This window comes from Bos taurus, chromosome 5 (genome assembly GCF_002263795.3).
Source record: "Bos taurus isolate L1 Dominette 01449 registration number 42190680 breed Hereford chromosome 5, ARS-UCD2.0, whole genome shotgun sequence".
In the NCBI taxonomy this organism is placed as follows: domain Eukaryota; kingdom Metazoa; phylum Chordata; class Mammalia; order Artiodactyla; family Bovidae; genus Bos; species Bos taurus.
The window spans coordinates 71437366-71455855 of NC_037332.1; the positions used below are offsets into that span (position 1 = coordinate 71437366).

General features: G+C 47.3%; 2 protein-coding genes across 3 annotated transcripts in view; one reads left to right on the forward strand and one right to left on the reverse strand.

Moving 5' to 3' along the window:
* Positions 1 to 18490, reverse strand: part of SYN3 (synapsin III) — a 492649-nt gene that overhangs the window by 317520 nt on the left and 156639 nt on the right. The window lies entirely within an intron of this gene.
* Positions 1 to 18490, forward strand: part of TIMP3 (TIMP metallopeptidase inhibitor 3) — a 57640-nt gene that overhangs the window by 35033 nt on the left and 4117 nt on the right. The window contains 1 exon segment of the mRNA NM_174473.4: positions 10743 to 10825. Within this exon segment, the coding sequence (NP_776898.2) occupies positions 10743 to 10825 (83 nt within the window).

The window sequence follows — 18490 nt, forward strand, 5'->3', positions numbered from 1 at the left end:
CCTGAAGACCTTTTCCTTTCTTTCTCTTGGCTGACTTGTGGTGATTTCTTAGATCCCAGCTCAGGCAGGATGCCTTCCCCAGACATATCCATAGCACCACCAGGGCTGGATTCAGGGCTGACTCACTTGGGGAGTGAGGACCAACTTCAAAGGGAGATGGTGCTAGTGTGATCTGGCTTTCTAGGAGGCCAGTGAGTCAACTACCTCAAAGTGTTCACCAAGCATGATTAGAATCGCTGAGGCTCTTGCTCTGCAAAGCATGGTCAGGACGGGACTGTCAGCACCCCAAGCATGGAAAGTATGCCTCGCTTGGCCGGGTGTGTCTGCTGCACGCCCCCATGGCTCTCTGACTAGGACCACCTGGCTTCTCATCTCACAAGATAGAAGTAAGCTTCTGTGACATAGGGGCTTCCTCTACCTGCTGACTGCAGACCCTAAGGCACAGCACAGGACCTGAGGCATGTAGTCCCTCAAATACATCTGAATGAATAGCATGAGTCAATGAATTAATTCCAATCACTCATGATAAAGGAAGAGAAGGAAGAGGAGGGAGAAGGGGGACAAAGGAGGAGGGGTGGGTACCACTGACCTCCGTTAGGATGCCAGGCCCTGGGTTTGTCATCTGTGGGTGGAGTTTGGGTGCTGACCCTCTCCAGAGACGTGTTAACCAGTGTCTCCTGTATCAGGACCCTGTGACTCACCTCTTCAGCTATGAATCTTCAGAGTCTCATTCTGGCTTCTCAGATCACACTTTTCCCTGCACCCCTCTTCTTGTCTGGGTGACCCTTAGGAGTTGGGACTCTGGACCCCCCACTCCAACAGCCTAAACACGATATCATCCCTGTCTCCCTTTATTGTATTACCTTTGATTCCCTCCTGTAGTGTCATCCATTCCTTCATTCAACAAACATTCTTGGGGGACCCCTGCCACATTCTAGGCACTGTACTTGGTTCTAGAGCCCCAGGTGCAGCCCCCACTGTTTAATAACACAGGCCAGTGAGCACCAAGAAACTGATTATTAGGAAATCTATGTGGGAAGAAAAGAAGCTGAGCAGAAGACAAGAGGGACTGGTGTGGCCTGGGATGGACAGAAAGCTTCCAGGAGGAGGTGGCATTTCAGCTGAGTGAGTTGTGCAGGAAGAAAGATTGTGTGGACAGATGCCCAGGCAGAAAGTCATCCTCACAGAGACAAGGGGCATTACAGGCCAGGCCAGTGTAGTGGGGCAAATGCAATGTGGGGTGATAGAGGCTGTAGAGTGCAGGTCTTGAGGTAGGGTCCAAGCTCTGGAAGCAGTATATACATTGTTGAGCTCCTCAAAACAATCCTGTCAATGCTGGGAAACCAGGGAGCCTTAGGATGGGATTGTCACTGCTATTTGTTCTTGGGAGAATGAGGGGGCGCTGTGGGTGAAGGATCAACCTTTCCCACTTTCCGTGCTTTGGGATACTGATACTCCTCTCCTGATTGCACTCTCAGAGCAAAAGCCTCTGTGACTCTAATTGTGCTTGGTGAGGACTTTAGGGCAGCTGCCTTACTGGCCTCCTAGAAAACCCAGATCACACAAACACCATCTCCCTTCAGAGTTGGCCATCAAGCTCCAGGCGAGCCAGCCGTGAGTTCAAGGACCAGCCAGTCCTGGGACTTTGCTCTTCCTGGGCCAAATGATCCTTATCTTTCCCCCAAGGTGGCCGTGGCCACTAGAGGAAACTGAGTAGCTGACTTTACAAGTAGTTGGATTAGAAATGACATGTATTGATACTACGTCTAGGCACGTGCCCAGGTAGTGATTCTTAAATTTTGCCTTTAAGAAGTTTAAAATTGAGGTCACCATTTGAAACACGAAAGCAGGAGTGAGATGCAGATTTTGTTTGTGTTCCCTTTTCAGTAACTTCTAAATTCCAGGCAACCTGACCTTTCTGGGACTGTGTTCCTTTCCTCCCTCCTCTGGCCCCTTCATCTCACATACAACAGACGTCAGCAGGGGCCCCTTTGTGTTTCCTGGCCTGCTCATGCAGAAATCCAGTGCTTACAAGGTGAGGAGAGCTAGGACCCTGCCAGCCCCCTCCGCCCCTTGCCAAGAGTCCCAGGACAGGGCATCCACAGGACAGCCTTGCCTGGGGGTGGGGGGCAGACCTCAGAACACAGGCAGGCACTGAGAAACAAGAGTCTGTGCAGAAAGAGGTTTTAATATCCTCTGGGTTTTAATAGCTTTCCCTGAGATGGAAACTTGGGTTGAATTGATTTGCAGCCCTCCAGATTTTTCTGACTGTGTGTGTGTGTGTGTGTGTGTGTATTCGGGTTTATTTTTAGCTGCAGGGGTTTATTTCTTGCCAAAAAAAAACCCTGCTTAAATAAAACCAAGATTAATATTTTTACTTAAAGGAAAGAGTTAGTCAGGACAGGCTTTGAACTGGAGACTCCCTATCTTGATTGGGAGTGCATCTGAACAGTCTGGCCTTGGCTTTGACATCAACAAAAAGGGCCTTTGAAATAGACAGAGAGAAGTGCCCTCGGGGGGCCAGGACAGGATACAGGAAAAGCCTATTTGTGAGACTTCTCTGAGGAGCATTCTTTTCCACATAGCCTGCCCTGCCTGCCCGCACCCCTCAAGTTCTCAGGGCCTTCTTCCCGGAAAGGTGGGACTCTGCTCACTCCCAGCTGTTTTTCTTAGGCTCTCCCCACCAAGTCTGGTCCAGGTTTCTATTATACTTCCTCTGGATTCAGATAAAGCAAACTGAGTCTCTTCTCCAGGAAATGAGCTAAGACCCAAATCAGATGCCACCTCTAGGGAGCTCCTGACGCCCTTCCCTGGGACAGGCTTTGCCCCTCTTTGGGGCATACTGGCTGTGTTTGCCAGGTTTGAGTACCATTCACTTGTTTCCTGTCTTTCGTATTTCACAGTAACTCGGTTCCAAGTTCCTCCAGGGCTTCATTTATCTCCAGATCCCTGTGAACTTAGTACCATAAACTATTACTGGACAGATGTTTATCTGACCCTGTGAACTGGGGCCTGCCATTAGCCCCTTTTGATAGCGTACGTCTCCGAAAGACTTGGTCATTTGCCAGAACTTGCTCAGAGGAGCTTTATTTTTTTTCAAATTGTCCTCCATGTGGGTAGCACTTCTAGCTTCATGTGCTCAGCAAATACATATTGGGGGCCTGCTATCTGCCAGGCTCTCTTCTGCTTGCTTGGGCTACAGTAGTTATAGAACAAAGACCCTGCTTGCTCATGAGGCTTACGTTCTAGTGGGGAGAGACAATCAATGAACATACAAGGTCTCTATAATGCGGCAGATGGGGGCTGGTGTGCTGAGCACATTAAGGCTGGCCGGCAGATATAGGGAATGCCTGGGGGAGGGATGTAGGGGGTCAGGGGAGGCCAGGAAGGGTGAAGGAGGGGGTCATGTGGCTACTGAAGGAAAAGTGCTCCAGCAGTGGTGCTGCAAAGGCAACGGCCTGGGAAGGGTGGCTTGTTTGGCGTGAAGGAAAGTAGGAAGGAAGTGGTGTGCTGGTGTGGAGACAGTTGCCACTTCCTGAGATGGGGAAGCTGATGGGAGGCCGAGGTGTGGGTGAGGGCTGTTAGGGCTCAGCTTTGGATGGGATGAATTTGAGATGTTGTCTTAGACTTCCAGGTATATTGGATATATAAGTCAAAGGTCATGGGAGTTCTGGGTTGGAGGATGCAAAAATGTGGGAGCTGTCAGCTGTACAGCTGGTATGAATAGCACAGGCTGCATGTGAGTAAGAGGAGGGTGAAGAACCCTCTGCTGATTGGACTGAGTACCATGGAGGTCATGGGTGAGAGCAGTTTTGGTAGAGTTGGGGAGGGCCACGAGGTCATCATAAGAACTTTTTGAGCTTGGTAATCATCACACCAATGTATACGGCTGGATAGGAAGCGTCCTGCCCCAGGTCACACAGAGATAGGGCAACAACTTCATCCAGGTGCCATGTGCTCTGCGCACGTTCATTCCAGTGTATCATGGTCACTTCCATAGGGCTTTCCTGATCTGACATTTCAGCTTCTGAGTTTTTCCAGAGGGGCTTTTGGAGTTTGGGGTGGCCATGACAAACAGACTGGGAACCAGAAGGATTCAGGTAGGGTGGATCCCATAGGCCTCTTCCTCCCACCCTTAATTCCCAAGGCCCTTTCCTCAAACAAGGACATCATCAAAGTGTCATCAATGTGTCCCCGAAGAGGCAGCAGATAATTGAAGAGGTGCTTGAAAAGGCCACGGGAGGTGGATGCTAAAGACCCTCAGTAGATGAGAAAAGGCTGAATTAAAGGAATCTTTTGGGTCCCTGGTTGTCTCCCTCTGGTTAGTACATCTGAGAATCTACAGGCCCTCACCACCAGCAACACGGCCATAAATCATCTGTTTAGCTTCAGGGTTACAGAGTGCCTCTTTACATGTGCATTGCCTCACCTAATTAATCACTCTGATTAACCTCAGGCTCATAGTGTTGTGAGAAACCTCGTGGATCAGTAGGTTTTGTGGTTTTTAAGTTTTTTTTTTCTTTTTCCCTGAAAGCCTTGCTGGGGAGCACAGGGTGCTTAACAGATGATACTCTGTTATACTGCTGATAGTGATTACTTGTGGATTCTTGTTACTAATCAGAGGACATGTGTGTCAGTGATTGGAAAGGAAGTGGGTAGTCAGAGGATGTGGGGGTCAGAGGGGATTATAAAGGGGTTGCTCCTCCTAGAGACAGTCTTCTCTGATTCTTAGCAGCACTGACAGTGGGGGGTGGGGAGGAGGTGCAGAAAAAGTACAAACTCTTTTACAGTCAGTACAAATCTCATGGAAAAGATTGGAGCCAGTCTGCTTTCTTGGGGGCCTACCAAGTTTTACCCCCACTGGGACGCAAAACTGTTTTCAGGGTATTTGATTTTCTTTTCCATTGTTGGAAGATGGGGACCATAATAGTCACCTCATAGGGTTGCCATGAGGATAGAGTGAGATACCATGTACACACTGCTTGGCACATCAGAGGGGTTCCATGCGTGGTAGTTGTCACCTTCCCTCTTCCCTAGACTTACTGATGTGATGCAAAGAAAGGCAAGGAACTGACGGTTAATTAGTGGAAAGGCAGCTGGAGAAGTGAGAGAGCCTGACGCTGTCCTACTTGCAGAGGCTGAAATGCAGGCTGTCCATGATGCATAGGAAGTGAGAATTGCTTGGTGGCTGAGCCAGGTGGGTTATAGAATCTCTTGCTTACTGCCTTTATTGTGAGTACTCTGACCTCAGAAAGGACTTTTCCTCTGTCACCCTATTGAGAATGACAACTGGCAAATAAACATCAGGTGACCATTAGACAAGCTGGATTGCAGACATCCCCCCATCCTGATTTCTAGAGTGCTTCCATGGGAGTGGGCATCATTTTAAAACTCCTAGATCCCTCTCTTCCTTTAAGTCCAGACCCAAGAGATGGGTGATCCCAGGGTCCATGCTTTTGTACCTACCTAGGTCCTGCCTGCTGCTGTCAGGACAGCCCTTCTCTGGGGTTGACATTAATAGTGATTTCTGCTTTTGCAGAAGTTCATTCTGTCTTCTGGCCAGATGTGGCTTAGTTATTCTTGCTGCTGTCCTAAAGACTGTACATTAAGCCAGCAAAAGGGCCTTTGAGAGACAGGTATGAGGCAGAATGTGTGTGTGTGTCAGAGATAGTATCTCACCCACTAGACCACGAGATGGCTTAATCAACTCCTACATCACGGAGAGGCTCTGTACTGCTCTTGACAGGATACTAAAAGATAGGCAGAATCTAAGGTCTTCCCTTGGTATGTATTAATTCAGGTAAGGGATCCTTGCTCTCAAACTTAGCCAAATTCCAAACAGTTTGGAGCAGAAAGGTCTGGATTTGATTGAAGATGGTTGGATAGGAGGTGGAAGGAAGAGGACAGGAGGTAGGGCCAGCTCATGGCCCCTTTCTGAATCTCTGAATATGCTGATGAACAGCAGATGTGCACTTTCAGGACACACCAGCAAGCTGGATTGGAAGCAGAACCCTGTTGGCATCAAAATTGGTTTTCATTTAAAATTTAAGCTGCTTGTGGTCTATATTACCATGGATGGGTGGGAGCAGGAAGCATACAATTATTTCTGGAAGGGATGTGCCTTGTTTTGCTTGTTTGTGTAAGCGCTTATTATTCCTACCCCAATAAATAAAAAAATTATTTAAAGGAAATAAAGATAATTCTATAGAGATATATGTTTGTAACTGGATCCTAAGATGTATTATATATTCATGAGGGCCCCACATACATTTGGGCTTCCCCAATGGCTGAGTGGGTAAAAGAATCAGCCTACAATGAAGGAGACACAAAAGACAAGAGTTCGATTCCTGGGTCAGGAAGATTCCTTGGAGCAGGAAATGGTGGCAACCCACTCTAGTATTCTTGCCTGAAAATCGCATGGACAGAGGAGCTGGTGGGCTATAGTCCATGCGGTTGCAAAGAGACTTAGCACTCACAAGGACATACATTTAAATATCTATATGCCAATGGTATAAGTACATATAGCCTGGTCAATTTCTTATCTGCTTTTAAACTATTTCTTTTGAACTCCATATACTCAGAAACCCAGGAGTATTAAAGGCCCCCAAGACTGAGATTTCAGGCTACACCTCACTCCCACTTCTCTGACTGGTGTTAGTCATGAAATTTTAATGTTGTCTTCCTGCTAGAAGGTTCTTGCTGGAGGTGGGAAACGGGACTTCTATTTCTTGTTGTCACCTCCAACAGTACCCAACCCATTTTCCCGGATGCCTATCCAGTTCACACCCATGTAGCTTCAGTTGGCGGAGGACACTGGGGAGACAATGTGGGGGCTGCTGCCCAGCAGGGAGGAGAATAAGAAGACCTGTGTCCAGCCAACCCCATCTGTGCAGCTGGCTTCCAGCCGCCACATCAAGGTGGTGGGAATGGTCAGACCTGCTGCCAACTTCAAGTTTGGAAACTGTTTTCTGTTGTTGCTGAACCGTGACCTGCACCTCCCCTGTCCACTCTGGTCCCCAGGCCAACAAATGCCTTGGGGGCATCCTGATTGCCAAACAGGAAAGTACAAAATAGCACACAATTTGAATTGCAGAGGAAAAACCGAAGCAAATAAAGACATATTAATTCACTGACCAAATAGGCGGATTTGGTGTTGACCAGTGATTTTACTTTGGACGGACTTTGCAGATCTATTTGTGAGAGCAGAATGTTATTTCAGTTCAGTTTAATGCAATTTTATTTTTGTATGGAAAACACTTGGTGTGGCCTCTGTGCTTGGTCATCCCTGCCTCAGTCTTTCTGGACCAGGACCATGGGATCTTGTTTGATCCTGGGAGGTCCCTCTTGGGTTACATATGGATGATGAGATGAGATAGGCACCTGTGATAGAGTTGGTGCCCCAGGCTTAAAATCACCTGTTAAGCTTTGTTCTGACCAGTTAATGTCTGTTCCCCCACCTCTCAATGAAATTTTACAAGACTAGAGTATTTTGATGAGCTTGTCTTTCTCCTTGTCCTAAGGAGAAGGCCCAGGCCTTAGCTTACAGTGCATGTTAGAAGCCTAAAGATGCTCAGGATGGTCACATCACAGAAGTCATGACAGTGGCAGAAATACTAATAATAGTGACGGCAAACACATAGGGTTTGGGATGAGCCACAAACTGTCCTTGGTGTTTGTACTACTTAACCTTCATAGCAACTTTATGAGATATGGTCACAGATTAGGAAACAAAGGCACAGAGAGGCATAGTAACTTTCCTAAGGTCACACAGCATCAGGGCTGGGATTCAGACCCAGGCAATCAGGTTCCAGAGACCAGGCTCTTAAATGCTATGTCATGCTGCTCTTCACTAGTAGTAAGTACATCACTTAGAAGCCATGTGAGGGGCACTGGGCCAAGACAGATTTAGGAAGACGGAGCTCTGGGGATACAAGGATTTGCCTGAGGCTGTACATAATGGAGCTCAAACGTAAATGTGGCTTCCCGATTACAGAAACTTACTTTCCCCTGAACTATTCTCAGATGAAAGATTCTAAGCTCAGACCATGTCAGGGATAAGGAAGGAACTGGCTCCCTGTGCATGCAGAAGCTTCCAGAAGTAGCGAGTTTTATACAGGTCTGCTTATGACATGTTATGTCTAAACGAAGGCAAGCCATTTTTGAGCCAGGAAAGTGTAGATGTTACTATTTAAAGGAATCCCTTCTGCTTTTTTTCTCCCTAAGCCAATGGCTCACTCCTTCGTTTACCTTCTGTATTAATGAAGCAGCAGAAGATGCAGCCAAATCAATTCAGGAAGAATCAATAGGAAAGTCCTGGCAAAGATGCCTTCTGCCCAACAGTTAAGCTGTTACAACCTGCCTGTGGGAGTTAATGTAGAGGAAATAGTCCCTGGGGCCTCTGGGAGGATGGCTTCCTGCCAAGGATGCTGTTTCAAAGCTGGACACAAAGGTGGAGGCAGAATCTTTAGGGAGCTTGGCCTGGGATCTCGCCAAGCTGTCTTTTTTTACAGCAGACTTGGAAACAATCACTTGCCTCTTTCACACCGAGCTGCCTTGGCTAAATTGCTAAACTTGCCAATAGGTTCCATGTTTTGCCATCCCTGGCAGCTAAGGTTTGGAGGGGCCCTTGAATCATCTGGGGCCTGACTTCATGTCTGACTAGGAGAGTAGACTCTAAGCTCATCTGGGGAGAAACAGGATAGGATTCAGCTGGAGTAGGGGAATAGATGATGGACTGAGAAACACAGTGGGACATCCAAAATGGGGAAGGATAACAGATTTACCAGAGTAGGCAGGTGTGTGTGTGTGTGTGTGCGTACGTGTGTGTACGTGTGTGTGTGCGCGAGTGTCTGTGTGTGTGTAAAGGGTAACTTATTTGACAAACATTTATTGAGCATCTACTCTTTTTTGGGCTAAATGCAACCTGAGGTAAAAAAGAGTGATAAGATCCTAGAACTGAAAGAGTTCAATCTGTAATTCAAACATGGCTACTATAAATGCAAAAATCCATTCCATTCTGGTTAAGGTCCTTCCCTGGTAGCTCAGAGAGTAAAGAGTCTGCCTGCAATGCAGGAGACACAGGTTTGATCCCTGGGTCAGGAAGATACCCTGGAGCAGGAAATGCAACCCACTTCAGTATTCTTGCCTGGAAAATCCCATGGATGGAGGAGCCTGACAGGCTACAGTCCATGGGGTTGCACAGAGTCAAACATGACTGAGCAGTTAACTCAATGAGAGAATCCAGCTCCCTTTGATGGAGACACTCTCTGCCGCTATGATGGCATCACCTCGATCTCCCTGACTTTGTTGCTAGATCTCGTTATTAGACAATTTTTTCTTTGGCTGAGTCAATGAATGCAACTTCTTTGCAGTTTCCGAGTTCAGTCTTTAAGATCTATAAGACAACTGTTAGGTGCTTCTTCTTCACATATTATAGAAAAAGAAGCCTCTTATAATCTCCAAGACAATCCCTCTATTCTCTGTGTTCTTACTGCATATAGTAAATGCCTGTCTTAAAGTCTCTGTCATACTGGATCTCTCTAATTCTTTTTATATTCGTAATCAACTAATATTTACTGAGCAACTCCCTTCAACCAGATGTTGTAATAAGAAATTTCATAAAATGTTTTGTTTAATCCTCATTCCAATTCCCAATCCTCATTCCCTGACATAGGTGGTACATTCTCTTCACAGATAAAACAATTGAAGTTCAGAAAGAGGAAGTGGTTACATCTCTCTGTTTCTGTATCTGTGGAATGTGGATGTTAATACTGACCTTGTAAGGCAGTTGTGAAGAGTAAATAAGTAAAATGTACTTTTGCACATAGAAGGTGTGTGATAAATGGGAGCTATTTTTTTTCTAGTAACAATCCTTCCATGGTCAGCCTATTTCATTTTGCCAGTGATGATGATAATGATGATGACAGTAATAACATTTACCTAGTACACACTCCGTCCAAGACATAGTGCCCAGAGTTTCACAGGCATTACTTGCCTAATCGATTCAGGTAACTGGTAACATTATTATCCTGTTTTATAGAAGAAGTCAGAGGCCAGAAACAAAGGTACTTGTCCACAATCATAATAACCATAAAGAACAGGGCTGGGATGGGGAAAGTTCAGTTGGCTCCTAAGCCCCTGCTCCCAACTGCTTCTTCCTCTACCACACCCTCACTGAGCCGCCATCCCATGCCATCTAACTGCGGGGTACCAAGGGCCCTATCACAGTACCAACTGGGGCATGGAGGGAAACTGGGGTGCATCACAACTCTGTGGATGTACCAGGATGTGGCAAAACGTAGGCATGCAAAGGAAGTCCCAAATGAGCAAGAACTCAGAAAGGGGTCTGAGAGACCACGGGATTATCAGAGGTGCAATGAGGAGAGGGCAGGAAGCACTGACAGGAGAAGATTTTGGATTATGGTGAAAGCATAGAGTCACTCCTCCAGGTATGACTGCAGCCTAGAAATTTCTGGACAGCAATTATGAACATTTAGGGAAATTAGCTCCAAAGATGTCTGCTTCCCTTGTCTCCTCCACTTCTCCCTGCCCCCTACTCCCCCATCCCAGGGTTTCTTATCTGAATTCTTGCTCTTATAAACACAATTGTCTATTCCAGTTGCCTCACTATTACTAAGAAAGCAATTCCAGGCACACGGCAGGTAGATGCCTGCTCTGAGATGTGGTCCCTCATATGGTTCAGGCCTCCCTAACCTCCCTGTTTGTCTTGCCTTTTTCTCCAGTGATCCGAGCCAAGGTGGTAGGGAAGAAACTGCTGAAGGAGGGGCCCTTTGGCACGATGGTCTACACCATCAAGCAGATGAAGGTGAGTGATAGCCCAATCCCAGGCTCAGGAGGATTTGGGGGTGGGCAAAGGGCAAGGTTTCTGTCAGAGTGTCTTGGCCAGTGGAGGCAACTGGAACTGGACTTAGAGAGTGTGTTTGCTTGGTATCTGATCCCCAGCCATAGCCCCTCTACCTGGCAGGAGAGGGTGTAGATGAGGCAGCAGAAGGGGAAGGGTGGTGGTGGTGGTGGCTGTTTCATCCCAGAGCCAGGGCAGGTGGAGTCCTTCAGAGGCAGCTGTTAAGAAGCTGGGCTCTGAAACCAGACAGCAGACAGTCCTGTTATCTAGTTACTACGAGCTATTGGCTAAGTCACTGCCCCTCCCTGGGCCTCAGTCTTTCTATCTATAAAATGGGGGCACGTAGGAATGTTGACTAGATGGTCTCTATGGGTTCATCTGAGGTTTGATTTTTTAGGATTAAACAATGCCTACTTTTAAGCAGTCACTAAGATTATAACCTAGGTTTGACCTCTTAAAACTTTACATTGAACTTATATCACAGGAACCTCAAGCCAAAGTAGGAACTGCACCCTTTCCCTATTTTCCTGGGTTTAATTGTATTCTCACATCCCAGTAGTTAGCATCATCTACTAAGCATATTCATGTAACTGAGCATATTTGTGAGCACATTAGCATTAGGAAACACATTCAGGAAGCATGCCTTCAGGAAAAGCACATCAGATTCTAAACCTAGGGAGCCCGCCTCCTAGTCTCAGCTCCATCCTCCACTGAGTTCACTTGCTTTAGAACTGTCCCCTTTCCTGGGCTCAGTTTTGCCATCTGTTAGTGGACTCAATGGACGTGACTTTGAGTGAACTCTGGGAGATGGTAATGGACAGGGAGGCCGGGCATGCTGCGATTCATGGGGTCGCAAAGAGTTGGACACGACTGAGTGACTGAACTGAACTGAACTGAATGGTACTTTGCCAACAAAGGTCCATCTAGTCAAGGCTATGGTTTTTCCTGTGGTCATGTATGGATGTGAAAGTTGGACTGTGAAGAAAGCTGAGAACCAAAGAACTGATGCTTTTGAACTGTGGTGTAGGAGAAGACTCTTGAGAGTCCCTTGGACTGCAAGGAAATCCAACCAGTCCATTCTGAAGGAGACCAGCCCTGGGTGTTCTTTGGAAGGAATGATGCTAAAGCTGAAACTCCAATACTTTGGCCACCTCATGCGAAGAGTTGACTCATTGGAAAAGACTCTGATGCTGGGAGGGATTAGGGGCAGGAGGAGAAGGGGATGACAGAGGATGAGATGGCTGGATGGCATCACCAACTCAATGGACATGAGTTTGAGTGAACTCCGGGAGTTGGTGATGGACAGGGAGGCCTGGCGTGCTGCGATTCATGGGGTCACAAAGAGTCGGACACAACTGAGCGACTGAACTGAACTAAACTGAATGGTGTGGGGTTGGACTTAGCACTCCTAAGAGCCCTCCTGGCTTAGGCATTTCAGGATTCTAAGTGCCCTGGGACATGGACTGTGTTGCTTCTAAGCAGGAGCTAGTTTGGGTGCTTTGGCACAGAGGACTGGGGCTCTACCCTGAACAGCTTGGCAGCTGGCCCATCATCCCTCCCCCTCACTTTTTAAGCACCTCCTTGCATGCAGCACTCTGTGCCAGGAACTCTGGAGGCCACAAGGGAGATGCGGTCCCTATGTTTAAGAACTATAGTCAGGAGTTTGAGATGGGGTGTGCCCAGGTCCCAGTGGACTGCCAGCCTGGGTACAACTCAGTGCTCATATTTGCATTCCCAGCAATTAGAGTGGGACCAATAGGGACTCAGTAAATTCTTGTCCACATAATGAGGGAATGAGGGTGAGACCCACTAGCCTGAAACCCTGCAGAGGAAACAATCCGTGGGTAGGACTGAGAAGTAGGGAGAGACACAGCCATGGGTGGTACCCAGCCATCTCGGAGGCAGACCTCCAGGCCTCATAATTCCTGCGTCCTGAAGCCCGACGTTAGATGTACTGAGTTTGCGGAACCTGTTGCTTTGGATTCAATTTTGGAAACGTCCACAGCCTTCTGGTTATGTAATGTCCAGAGTCAGGCCTGGATGGCTGCCCTTGGCTGCCCAAGCCTGGTCATGGGACCAGCTTATGTCTTCAGACAGCCATGGGGAAAGAAGAGTGGGTGGAGGGGGAACCAACAAGAGCAGTAACAACCCAAAAACCCACTGTGTAACCACTGGCAGCTGGCAAGCAGATGCAAAAGCAGATTAGACAAAGGCAGAGGTTCAGGAGATGCAATCCCTGTCTGCTCTGAAACAGCCCTTCACATTATGAGAGACGCTCTGCAGCTAGCAGAGCACTGGGAGGGGAAGAGCGGGGGGCAGCAGTTCCTAAGCTTGCCCAGCTCCTCTCCTTCCTTCATGGCCTGGATGCCAGGGTCACCAGAGGCCTTGCTGTGGGTACAATGTCCTGTTCCTGCCTCACTGGGGTAAGAACAGCCCCTGGGCGTCATTTAGAGGCCAAATGATACTTGCTCACCTATCTGCTTCAGGGGAAAAAAAACCCATTCCCAAGATGCTGGTCTTATGCTGTTCATTCACCATCTTTCACCCAGGTCATGGATCAGAGTGCTGGGCATTAGAAAATAAAATTCCCTGTCTTATTTGTGACAGAGGCTCAAAGGGAAATGAGTTGCCCAGAATCACACATTTCATTAAAGGCAAATCTAGTTCCAAAACTGAGGTGTCAGGACTCCTTCCCAACCCTGGGTGTTCTTTACATGACTCCCCAAAATCTCCCTGAAATCCTACTTCGATCATCAGCCACCATCCAGTACCTTTGTTAACTCTGTCCCTGCTACCAGCCCACTATTGGATAAACCATAGAATTGGTCATTGCCCTTCTATCCAGAGAGGCCACTGGATTCTGCTGGTCTCCAGGTACCGGTAGGCTAGTCTGAGATGGTGCAGGGCAGGGGAGCAGGAGTAGGCCTTCCTCCCCTCTCTCACTTCCTTTCTCTCTTCCTCCCTGCCCTCTCTGTGCTTTGCACTGTGCTTTTCTGAGCTGAGGATACAAAGATAATTGTTATAATGAACACAAGGCTCCATACAAGTAACAATGAAAGAACATTTACTATGTACTATGCATCCTGATAAGCCTTTGCATGGGTCAGTCCTCACAACAACTCGATGAAACAGATAAACATTATCCTCTATTTTACAGGTGAGACTTGAAAGCTTATACAACTGTCAAGATCATTTAGTTAGAAACTGGTGACTAGAGTGAAATTAGAGTTTTTGCCTACAAGATTACAGAGCAGCAGGCTGATTTACCCTTCCCGCCCACTTTGGGGGATCCCCGGCAACACGCCATTTGTATCTAATTCCCCTAGGAAACAAAAGGAGGTTAGCTTGGGTTTGTGGGTTTGTCATCCAGCAGTGTTGGAGAAGGCAATGGCACCCCATTCCAGTACTCTTGCCTGGAAAATCCCATAAATGTAGGAGCCTGGTAGGCTACAGTCCATGGGGTTGCGAAGAGTTGGACACGACTGAGCGACTTCACTTTCACTTTCCACTTTCATGCACTGGAGAAGGAAATGGCAACCCACTACAGTGTTCTTGCCTGGAGAATGCCAGGGATGGCGGAGCCTGGTGGGCTGCCGTCTATGGGGTCGCACAGAGTCACAGACAACTGAAGCGAGTTAGCAGCAGCAGCATCCAGCAGTGTAGCTCTTGACTTGCAAAGGGTGTATGGAAAAAATCTTTGTAGGAAGAAAGGGGAAGAGGCCTGGGAGGGGAGCCTGCAGGAGTTTTGGCACGGGTCTCTGGGCGCTTTGTTCTAGAGGATTAGAGTCTACCCAGAGAGTCCGCTGGGGAAAGCAAGGACTCCCTTAAAGCACGGCTAAAGGAACTCAGAAGACATGAGAATTTGAGCTGCACTATCTGACCACTTTCTTTTCTGAGTTCCCAACCTCTCACCCCCAAATTTCTCACCAGATGAAAGGCAGGCAGACCCCCCTCCCATATGCTGATTCTGGAGCCTCCGGTCATCCTCTCAGGTATATCTTGAGTGTGCACAGGAGAGACTGGGAGGGTGTTAGAATGTTGAGGCAGCTTACTGCAAGCTCAGACTTGGAGATTAGCTGGGGCTGGGGTGCTGGGCTGTGGAGCAAAGGTGGAAGTTCCCAGAATTGGATGTTCTAATCTTTGGGGACCTTATCTCTCATCAGGACTATGAGAAAGCATCTGCTTTGCTTTGACTATAGTTTATGCCAAGGAAACCCGCTCTCAGACTGGCTACAGGGGAGAGCAAGTGGGGGACATGATGTCCCAGCTGGTCTCGGGGAAAGTCCCATGGGAAGGCCCGCTGGTCATGTGCTGTGCACAACCTGACCCTGGGGAGGACAGATCTGCTGGACAATCGGATTGCCTGGCCCCCAGGACTTCCTTCCTTCAGGGCTTTGTCTAATCAAAATGAGCAATGGCAGCATCTCGCCTTTGAAGCTGCAGCTGGAAGCCTTTCTGGCCACCCCTCCCTGCTCTCCCCCTCCCTCCGGCCAGCCCACAGGGAGGGGGAGCCCCTCCACAGCCCAACGCCTGTGACTCTGCTCTCGTGTGCTCTGCCTCCCCAGCTAGACAGCCCGATCTGTGAGAGAAAGTCCGTGCACTTGGTGCTCCAGGCAGGTTTCTACTGCCTCTGAAACGCGACTGCTTATAGGAAGCAGTGTGAGTTTAAGTGAGTTCAGGCTATAAAGCAGTGTCCAGCACAGTGCTGACCCTCCACAGGCAAGCCAGAAATATCTGACATAGTGGTGACAGTTCACGCTGCGAATATGGATAAAGACCAGACGACATTCCATAAGAAATGGGTAAAACTCCCCAAACTCAGAAATTTCTTTCTCACATTACTTGTTCCTTCACTCCAAGGGAAGTTAAGAAGTTCTTGGAACTTCATGTACTTACTATCATGAAGCGAGGCCGAGGGGCTTGTAAAGTCCAGTGTGGTGTGTGGGTATGCATATATGTGTGTATATATATAGCAATGAAATATTATAATGGAATATTATTCAGCCTCAAAAAAGGGAAATTTGTCATTTGTGACAACACAGGTGAACCTGGAGGACATTAATGCTAAGTATAATAAGCCAGACATGGAAAGAAAAGTATTACACAGCCTCATTTATTTGTGAAATCTAAAAAAAGTAGAATTCTTTGAAACAGCGAGTGGAATGGTGGTTATCAGGATCTAGGAGATGCAGAAAATGGGAGATGTTGGTGAAAGGTCACAGACTTTCAGTACTGAGGTATGTGTGAGTTCTGGAGATCTAACGCACAGCATTGGGACTATAGTCGACAACATTGTAGGACGTGCCAGAAAGTTGCTGAGAGAGATGTTAAGCGTTCTTACACATAAAAAGGTAACTGTGAGGTTATGGATGTGTTAACTAGCTTCCTTGTGGTAATCACATCATATACATATTTCAAAATAACCCTTGCATACCTTACCCTTTTGATACATCTTTTATCTGTCAATCATACCTCAATAAAGCCAGTGGGGAGTGGGGAAGGAGCAACCTGCCTACTTCTGAAACCAGCTTTAACTATTTGTACCAAGAGACGAAGCTGGGCAAGACATGTAGGAAGAAGGGGACCAAATTCTTCTGTCTGCTCATGACAAACATCAGTAAAACTTGTTTTAAGCTAACTTTAACTAAATGTGTGCCAGGTGCTATTCTAAGGCATTTAATTCTCAAAAACACCTTATAAAGTCAGTTGGTTGTTATTTAGTCAACAAGTCATGTTCAGCTCTTTGCAACCCCCTGGGCTGCAGTGTGCCAGTCCTCCCTGTCCTTCACTATCTCCTGGAGTTTGCTCAAACTCATGTCCACTGAGTCAGTGATGCCATCCAACCATCTCATTCTCTGTCACCCCCTTCTCTTGCCCTCAATCTTTCCTAGGATCAGAGTTTTTTCAATGAGTCAGTTCTTTGCATCAGGTGATTTGCCCCATTTTAGAGATGAAGAAACTGAGGCCCAAAGATAGTAAACAACTTTCCAAGAAGCTAATAAATAGCAGAGACAAGATATAGACTCTGGCTGTCTGTCTATAGAACCTGAGTTTACCATTAATCTTCCATTGCATTGGCTGGACTAGATTACCCACGTTTCCAATTCTGAGATTCTCTAATTTTAGGACATTATAAACCTATTATAACCCTTCTAAATTTTTCAAACCAATTCTAGGTCTCTATGGCTACAGACATAATAATACTTTAGGATCAATATTTAGATTAAGCTAGATTAATATAAAAAAAGACAACAAAATGAGTAAAAATCTGCCTAACTTTACCATACATTTACTACAAATGTATTGTTATTTTCAGAATTGACCTTAAAAGGCAGCTCTGTATTTGTCAGACTCAGTCATTTATAATGTATTAAGATTCTGACTTTGTGTGTAAGTGCTAGAAACCATGTTAAAATAAGGTGTTCTTCAGTTCAAAAGTAGCAATGATGATAAGCTGATTTCAACAAGTTGAGTTCTTACTGGGCAGGGGCTGGATTCTCACTCATAAACCAGACAGGAGATAAAGGGAACACACCAACATGGAATAAACTGAGGCTCCAGTAGGCTGTCCTGTAAAACCTAGAGCAAGTACTGAGTTGGAACACTTGCCAAAAAGGCAAGGGTAATCCACACCAAAACAAGAAGTTGCTGGGCCTGGGAGTAAATGCAAGGGATGTTCTCCCAGGGCCACTCATGATGGCATGCACACAGCAGCCCTCTTAGGTACGGTTCTTATTAGAGCAAGAGAGGCACCATCCACCACTGAGGAACTGGGCGGTAGGATGGGACATGCCCCCGCCCCCCGTGGCATAACTGAAAACTGAGTGAAAACAGAAGTCTCCCCCACCCCCTGCTCTTGGCTGCATTTCCTTGTTTAGCTGGAGAGCCTCGAGGGAGAAGAGGGTTGCAAAGGGAGGCCAGGTAAATTAAAAGCACCTGCACTGATGGTTGTACACAATTAGAACAGTACTCCCCTTAAAAAGGAAGTAGCTCCCAAACCCTGTGAGTCCAACAAACCCATTACGATGGCGGGGCGGGGTGGGGGGGGGGTTGGGGGGATTGGGGGCTGGGGGGGTTTGGGGGGGGTTGGGGGGGTGGGGAGCGGGGGGCGGCTCATGGACCACCTACCCCCGCCAGGCAATCACCACTTAAAAGAAAACAGGGAGAAAAAAAACAGCCCATTAGATTGAATGGGAGACACTTAGATGATACACCAGTGAGGTGATGTCTGGCTTTTTATTAATTACTCTAAGTAAATTAATAACGCATACCAGAACTAAAGCAGAAACACTGTCTTATTGGAAACCCTTGGGATAATCCCAGAGACCACTAGCCATCCAGGGCTAAGAACTGGGGGATAATGGGATTCGGCAGCACCTCGGTGCCCCCTCCCACCCCTGCCAGCTCACAAGGTTAACAGTTGTCTCAGCAGATCAGGGCCTGCAGAACGCTCGTGGACTAGACCTGGAATCGCCAAGTGGTTTCAGCCTCCATTATGTGCACACTGGTGGCTCTGAGCACATGCTGATGAAGGAGGCAGATAGCTATAAATGGCACCTGCCTGCATCAGAGGCCCTTAGCCATGAGCTTGTGAGGCTGCCAGGGAGACAGCATAGGATAATGGTTAAG